The 7581-nt window shown below is 32.8% G+C and overlaps 6 protein-coding genes across 6 annotated transcripts; 1 reads left to right on the forward strand and 5 right to left on the reverse strand.

Annotated features, from left to right (window-relative positions):
- Nucleotides 1-44: 44 nt before the first annotated feature.
- EIN_247150 (protein BFR2, putative) lies at nucleotides 45-1379 on the reverse strand (the record flags this gene model as incomplete). Its single annotated transcript, XM_004261544.1, has 2 exons — nucleotides 45-398; nucleotides 558-1379. The coding sequence occupies 2 exons, from the start codon at nucleotides 1377-1379 to the stop codon at nucleotides 45-47; spliced, it is 1176 nt and encodes a 391-aa protein (XP_004261592.1).
- Nucleotides 1380-1489: 110 nt separating this feature from the next.
- EIN_247160 (hypothetical protein) lies at nucleotides 1490-2104 on the reverse strand (the record flags this gene model as incomplete). Its single annotated transcript, XM_004261545.1, has 1 exon — nucleotides 1490-2104. One exon carries the CDS (start codon nucleotides 2102-2104, stop codon nucleotides 1490-1492), a length of 615 nt encoding a protein of 204 aa, XP_004261593.1.
- Nucleotides 2105-2380: 276 nt separating this feature from the next.
- On the reverse strand, nucleotides 2381-3482 carry EIN_247170 (hypothetical protein; the record flags this gene model as incomplete). Its single annotated transcript, XM_004261546.1, has 2 exons — nucleotides 2381-3340; nucleotides 3402-3482. 2 exons carry the CDS (start codon nucleotides 3480-3482, stop codon nucleotides 2381-2383), a joined length of 1041 nt encoding a protein of 346 aa, XP_004261594.1.
- A 553-nt stretch (nucleotides 3483-4035) lies between these two features.
- On the forward strand, nucleotides 4036-4857 carry EIN_247180 (DNA-directed RNA polymerase I, II, and III subunit RPABC1, putative; the record flags this gene model as incomplete). Its single annotated transcript, XM_004261547.1, has 2 exons — nucleotides 4036-4217; nucleotides 4386-4857. 2 exons carry the CDS (start codon nucleotides 4036-4038, stop codon nucleotides 4855-4857), a joined length of 654 nt encoding a protein of 217 aa, XP_004261595.1.
- A 142-nt stretch (nucleotides 4858-4999) lies between these two features.
- On the reverse strand, nucleotides 5000-5720 carry EIN_247190 (hypothetical protein; the record flags this gene model as incomplete). The annotated part of the gene is made up of 2 exons (XM_004261548.1): nucleotides 5000-5560; nucleotides 5667-5720. The coding sequence occupies 2 exons, from the start codon at nucleotides 5718-5720 to the stop codon at nucleotides 5000-5002; spliced, it is 615 nt and encodes a 204-aa protein (XP_004261596.1).
- An 837-nt stretch (nucleotides 5721-6557) lies between these two features.
- Nucleotides 6558-7142, reverse strand: EIN_247200 (yeats domain, putative; the record flags this gene model as incomplete). Its single annotated transcript, XM_004261549.1, has 1 exon — nucleotides 6558-7142. One exon carries the CDS (start codon nucleotides 7140-7142, stop codon nucleotides 6558-6560), a length of 585 nt encoding a protein of 194 aa, XP_004261597.1.
- Nucleotides 7143-7581: the final 439 nt, after the last annotated feature.

Below are 7581 nucleotides of genomic sequence, written 5' to 3' on the forward strand. Positions count from 1 at the left end.
TAATAAATAGTTTAAACATAAATGATCAATAAAAATCAAATCAATCACTTGAACAAATTTGCGAGTAAAAGTGGTCGGTCCACTCCATAATTCTCCTCCTTGTACTCAATTGGCGACTTGAAATTTTCAAGTTTTGGGAAAATGATGTTTGTATTTACCCTATCCTTCTTTTGTATCTTCTTTGGCTTTTGTGTGAACTTGGCATCTCTTGTGAATCGGTTAAGTCCATATTCCATTGCATCTTTAATTGTTTGTTCGTAAAAATCACCATCATCGTAAATTTGGTCACTACTTATCAAATCATCGTTCAGATAAATTTTGTTATCCCTTAGCTGTTGAGATCTCCTGTGAAGTCTCTCCTTATCCCTCATAACTCCTTTGACTTGTTGGTTTACTGTCTATGGTTTAATGGAGTTCTTTTTCAAATTATTTAATTTTATAATAATAATTGATTTGTATAAAAAAAAAGTTGTTGTCTTGTGGTATACATTGTATTATAATATTAATTATTTCTTATTATTAAAAATATTCAATAATGAAATACCTTTAAAACAAACTTTACCAGTGTTAGAAATTTTTGAGATTTGAAGGATTGTTGTCTTTGAATTCCACTTTTCTAAATCAGCCAAATTGCGGGCGTTTCTATTTGCCTGGTTCTTAATTATTTTTTCTTTATAATCACTCGCGTTTTCCCAAATAAGCCCACGATTTGCGTCAAGAGTCTCACAAAGACCACCGATTTGCTTCATTAAATTAAGAAGTGAAACGGTCAACTTATCCATTTCAGCTTTCAGTTTTGTGTTTTGCTCTGTCAATCTATTTAAGTCCGTATGGAGTGGGAGTGCATTCACACATGTGACTATTGGCTGCAATTTGACACGAATGTCCATTGCCGTGTTATACAATTTAATTTGGTTTACAACGTCTTCTTGTTTGATTTGTGAAACGGGTTTTGCTATCGTTTTCATTTCCGTCGTTTGTTTGATCATTTGATCTGCTTCGTCTTCTTCTTCATTTTCTTTAATTTCGCCATTTCCTTCTTCCTCTTCATTATTTTCACTTTCATTTTCATCATTTTCATCATTTTCATCGTCTTCACTCATTTTCTTTTCATTACTTTCGTTTGAAGAATAAGGTTCTTCATCTTCTGACATCTCGTCGTCAGAATACCCAAACGCTTCTTTCTTAGAAACAATCTTTCCTTTCCAATTTTTGTTCATTGGAATACTTTGCATTTTCTGGATTTTCCCTACTTCCAACATTTCAGTCGTTTTCAAATCGTCATCATCTTCGAGAACCGCCTTGTCTTGCTCTTCCTCTTCATATTCTTTTGGCGCTGAAAACTGTTCACTGATCACGTCGTTAATATTTTTTGACATGAATAAATGAAATTCACAAATCGTTCCTCAAACCCTAATATTGTAAAAATCACAATAACATTTTATAAAACTGAATTATAAAAAATGATACGAAAATAATAAACAGTACGTCACAGGAATATTTTGTGCGAAGAGCTTTTACTGATCTTCGATCTGCAGATCGGACAGTAATGTACTCCTTGGGTGTTGAGTAATACCTCCAGGCATTCCGAGCAAAACAAATGTCCGCACTTGGTTGTCTGGACATCTTTCGTTGTCTGGTAGCATATCGGGCAGACGATCCCCTCAACCACCTTATTTGCTCTCTCTTCTTTATTCCGCTCTTTTCCGTTCTGTCCTTCGTCCACACCTCTCATTTTCTCAATCTCCTTCTGCCAATCCTCTCTATTTTCCTGTGTCGTTCCGCCATATGCCACATCATCATCGTCGTCGTCACTGTCTGTCCTTCTGACGTAGCTTGGCCTCATGTACAATCTGTTAACTGTTGGTAAGAATTGTCTCCGTTGTGGGTGGGTTCTGAGTGGAAATTGTTGCGTTGCCTGTGATGAGATTGTGATTGCGTTGTTTGTCAAAACTTCGTGCTGTGGAATATCCCCGACAGGGTGTGCCGTCACATTCCCCTCAGTTCCATCGATGTTGATCGCTGACGTGTCATTTTCACCTGTCAAATCAATCACAACTTTATCGTCCGGAACAATCTCCACTTCATTTGTGTTGGTACTCATCTGCTTTCTTTTTTTGTTCTCTTTTTCGTTCTAACATTTCAATTTGGACCGAACGTCTTGTCTAGTTTTTTATAGTTTAAAAATAGTTTTTTTCCTTTTTTTTCACCACCATTTTAAGATGAATAACCATTAATTATAATTATTAATATTATAAATTCTAGTTATTGTGTTGGTTGATGTGAGAAAATCATTTCAATTTTTTTTAAACGATTTTCCAAAAAAATAAAACATTTTGAATAACATTTAATTTTAAAAACGACTACAATACTAATTCATTTACTTTTCAAAAGGGCATGGGTCTGGAAGGACTTTTGAGTATTCTTTATAAAGAAATTCGATTTCCCGGTCGGCGTTAGTTGCGTCAGCGATATCGTCGTTCAAGCAGACGCAGTAATTTTCTTTCTTTGCGATGTGGTTCATTGTGTACGAGTTTTGGGTGTGGTTTCCGGTCCACCAGTTGAAGTAGAAGTTTCTTCTTTGTTTGACGTATTCCCCTTTATTTTCCTCAACAGTTACTGCAGCGTGCAAGAAGCTGATGACGATGTCGTTAGCCTTTCTGAATTTGTTTTGTCTTGCTGCTGTGTAGTTATCTTTCCAAGTATTTTCCATGAAGTTCAACGTGTCCGTCAACATGAAATAGCAGTGATGTGATGGGTATGGGTGTTGAAGAGTATTTCCATTTCCGTATTTGTCGCTGACCAATTTGTTTGATGTACTCACCGACCGATGCCAAATTGATGTTTTCTCTCCTTCCTTATTTGGCGCGACAAATCCGTTGTGGTAGACGTTCAGTCTTCCATCGTTTCCAAGCCAAAATTCTGGTTTGACTGGTCTTCCAAGCATCATATCATCGTTCAAGTACAATATACACTTCGAGATGGTTGGAATCTTGTGCAAATAACTTTCGATGGTGTTGGAGTTAAATGTGGGAAGCACTTCCTTCTCAATAATTGTCGAGTGTGGGACTATTATCAATTGTGGGACTGTAGTCTTCCCTTTCTCCTCATCTATGTAATCAGGAACTTCGCCGTCAGTTACTAAGAAAATTCTCTTGATCCATGGAGCATACGCTACTATAGAACGGAAGCCAAAACGAAGAGTCCCATAGTCTTTATATAAGCCCCCGACTTTGGTGCGGCCATATTGTTTCATTAAGTCTAAATGACGTTGAGAGGTGCCATTCACCCAAAGAAATACAGCATCGACAGATCCACCACAAACTCGTTCAAAGGGCGTCTCGGCGTGACTCAATAATGAAAATAGCAACAGAAAGAATGAAATCAATAAAGATGAAAACATTTGTGTGTTCCGAGTTTTGACTTCGCTTAAATACAACAGACTCTCTTTCTATATTTTGGTCGTGTTCTCGTTCCAACATTTTGATAAGTGATTACTTTTTCTCACTTGTCACTTTGTTCATTTCGTTTTGGAATTCTATTAAAAATTTTTTTAAGTTCCACTTTCTTTTAAAAGTTTGTTTGTTGTTTTTTATTTGTTATGTTATAGTTTTTAATACTATATTTTGTTGTTATTGTAATTATTTATTTATATAATATATATAATAAATATTTTTTTTGTTGAATAATAAATGCAATTTATTAAATTATAATAAATAATTACAAGGTTTTTAGAATTTGTCTTTTTCAAAAAAAAATCCATAATTAAATATTTAATGTAATAATAAAAAATTATGAATAATTTAACTATGTTATTAATTAAAAAAAAATATCAAATGAATAAACACATTATATAATTTATTTAGTTTGAAACAAAAAATTTGTCTTTTTGGATAAACCAATAAAATAATAGTAAAATAAACTATAATAATATAGTACACTTCAAGACTCTAATAAGAGCCACACAAAATCAAATCACAACAAACCCCACTATTGCGGCCGTTTTCCCTCTGAAAAAAAACGAAAAGAGGAAAAATGAGAAAAACCCTAAACGAACTAGAAAACAGCTTGATGGACACTTTGACTCGTGTGTACCACGTTTGGAAAACAGTGTTAGATATGTTAAAAGACAGAGGATATGTCACAAATGATTTGGACCATCAGACAACGCTTGACGAATTTAGAGAGCGTGTGGGTGTTGGAGCCGATGGTGTGGAGTTTGTTTCATTTGAATAACATTTTGAATAACAAAATCAATAGTTCTTTTATTAATCAATTGCACGCAATCAACCCAGTTCCATAACAGAAACGAGTTGCAAACTATTTAAAACCATTTTAAACTATTAAATATGTTTTAAAGTAAAACGAGGACAACTGACACATAGCCGAGGAAAATTGACTATTAAAGCTGTTCGCGAGGGCAGTGCCGACGATGGAATAATTGTACTTTTTGCAAAAGATGACAAAATGAAAACGGAAGTCTTCCGAAGTTACGCCGAGGAAGTGCAAGGACAGGAATGTAAACGTGCCATTGTTGTATACAGAGGCCAGTTGTCGTCTGTCATCGTTCAGTTTGTTAACAGTTCGGAACAAAAAGTCAAGTGGGAATTATTACTGGAGGACGAACTGATTGTTAACGTCACAAAACACGTGTTGGTGCCCGAGCACATCAAATTGACTGATGAAGAGAAACAAGCTGTGTTGAAGAAGTACCAAGTCAAGGAGTCACAACTCCCCCGTTTGCTCAAAAGCGATCCAATTGCAAAGTACTACGGGTTTGAGAGAGGTGATGTTATTAAGATCATCAGAAAGAGTGAGACTGCAGGAAGATACGTGACATACAGAGCAGTGTTTTAATTCGATTGTTTCGGGAAGTTTCAGTCATCAACTTTATAAGACAAATATCATGTTGTTGGGGTTGACACTTCAATTAAGACTTAGATAATGAATAAATCAATAATAACGTGGTTTATAGGTTTTAAGAGTAGATACAAAATGACTACAATATGGGTTTTGAGAGCACATTAATCAACCTCTGCTTCGTAGAGTCGTCGATAGTTGTTTGAATGGATTGGTACATCGATTGGTGATGTGGGGTGAGCGTTTTTCTCGTTTTTCTTGATGGAGGAGATCGTGAAAGAGGCGGTTTCTGAATGAGTATCTCTGGGTCAAGTTGCATATAGTTCGGGTTTATTGGCGTTGCTGGTGACATTCTTGGTGTGTAACGTCCAACGGATGTAACGGGCGTCATACGTCGAGAGTTCAATGGAGTTGGTGGTTTTTGTGAATCTTCTTCCATTTTCCTGACTGAGCATGCAGAAGCAGGGCATTCTGTTGGTGGAGGAAGAGGTATTTTAAACACCCTTAGTTTTTCAATTGCCTCCTTTTCGGTCTGTGGAGCTTCGATTGCAGCAATAGAAATTTGAGTCAAATTTTTGATCAACTCTTGGTTGAGTAACGTTGTGAACTTTGATGTGGTAATTATCTCAGCAGTGTGCGACTCTGTGTTGAGGACAAAAGTGAACGCCACAGTGTTTGGGTTGTTTTGAATTTGGGAATGCTGATTGTCACATTTTTCGTCTAAAAACAAGGCTTAAATGTTGAATCATTCCGAAAGTCCAAGAATGACAAGATTGAGAGAATGACAACATCAAAAGGAAACAAACGATGAGATTGAAAAGAAGAGACGACATTCTTTCGCTTTCTGGTTTGTGCGTCATGATTTTGATTATATTATCAAGTTGTTGAGAAGAAAACAAGATCTTTATTTTTAAACAATCAAAACAGTAGTTTTGGGAAGTTTTAGTTTTTTAACCAAAATTGGGAAATTGTGGTGTCATTTTCCCGTTTTTTATTATTTATATACCCTAACAAATACAATCTAAAAAAAAGGATTATTTATAAAAATTTGAATCCAATACTAACGCTTATTCTGGCTTTTTATTAGAACATTTTTGGGGTAATTATTTAACAATTATGATTTGAGTTAAAAACAGTAAAAAACCAAAAATGGAAAAAAAAGGTGACTGTGTTTTTGTTTTCATAATTATTTTACTTGATTCAAACTATAATTTAATTAATTTATCCATTTTAAAAATAATTAATTAAAATAAACTTAAATAAAATAGCTTTTTTACAGTAGTTTTTCAAGTTATAAAAATACATATAATATTAAACAATATTTTTTAAATATTTTATTAATGTTGTATAATTGATTTCATTTAAGTATCGTTTTAAACAAGATTCCAACTGTTTTAACCAAAAAATTCTTTCCGTCAAAAATAGAAAATTACCCTCAACCTATCTTGGTAATAAAAACAAATTTGTTTTAAATTGTTATTTTTAATTTATAGTAAATGATAATTAATGGTATTGTTTAGTCTTGAATAAAGATGAAAATAAGAGAATATTAAATATTTATTAAAACTACTAATACTAAAAAGTAAACAACACTGTATTATACATTATAATAAAAAAAATGATATTTTTTAATTTAGTGGGGATAAACAATTGTATAACAAATTATAGTAAAACAAACCAAAAAAATAGTACATAAATTATTCAGTCAATAAATTTGTTTTTTTGCAGGCGGAGCTGAGGAGGGTGTGATATTCCTTTTCGAGATTTTGCAGTTCTGTTTGCAATTTACTTTGCACTTTCTTGAGTGCATCTTTTTCGTCTTGGAATCCGGACGTACTTTTGAGAGTTGCCTTCCACTCTGGTGCTATTGGAGCCAATGTCAATTTTACAAACTCCTCTGGAGGGTTGACGATAATAATTTGATCGAAGCAGACGTGTGAAACAACACTTTTCTTCACTTTGTCTTGATTGAATAAAACGATGAAATGTTTCAGTGTGATTGATCCTAAATTCTGTTTAAATACGATTTCTATTAACGCTTCAAACTCACCCCACCCATTCTCTGTCACTGTATATGGCGGACTTACAACTCGACGATGTGAATTGGGAAAGGATTCATGAAGGTGGAATATCACTGTCTCGATCATGTTATAGACATCTAAATCGTCTTCTTCAAATGCTCGTACAAATAGTGTCCAATTATGGGAATTCGGTCCTATCATCTTTTTTAATGGAGTCGCTTCGTTCCCATACAATATTCGTTTTGTGATTTTCATACTCATCACTCGTCTTGTATTTGTCAGTTTTGTAAATTTTTAGTTATTTTTATTATTTTTTATTATATTTTAAATTATTATAAAAGTATTATTAACTTAATTAATGAGAATTAAAAAAGTGAAAATATTGTTTTAATTTAAATTATTATTTAATATAGTATTTATTTATAAATATCTTTTTTTATTTTTTTTTGCTTTTTCAGTTGAAACTATTTCATTTACTATAGTATAAACTATATATTATTAATTATTATTATATTAAAACTATTATAAAGACTTATTTAAAAAACAAAAAGTAAATAATTTAAATTACTATTACAATTGATATTTAATCATAATTATTTTATTAATAAACATAGCATTTTAATAATTTAAATGTGTGTAATTATTTTACTAATTTTAATAAAACAAACCAATATTATTAATTTTTATTTTTTACAAAAAT

Source organism: Entamoeba invadens (assembly GCF_000330505.1).
Source record: "Entamoeba invadens IP1 unplaced genomic scaffold scaff_1105074726103, whole genome shotgun sequence".
In the NCBI taxonomy this organism is placed as follows: Eukaryota; Evosea; order Mastigamoebida; family Endamoebidae; genus Entamoeba; species Entamoeba invadens.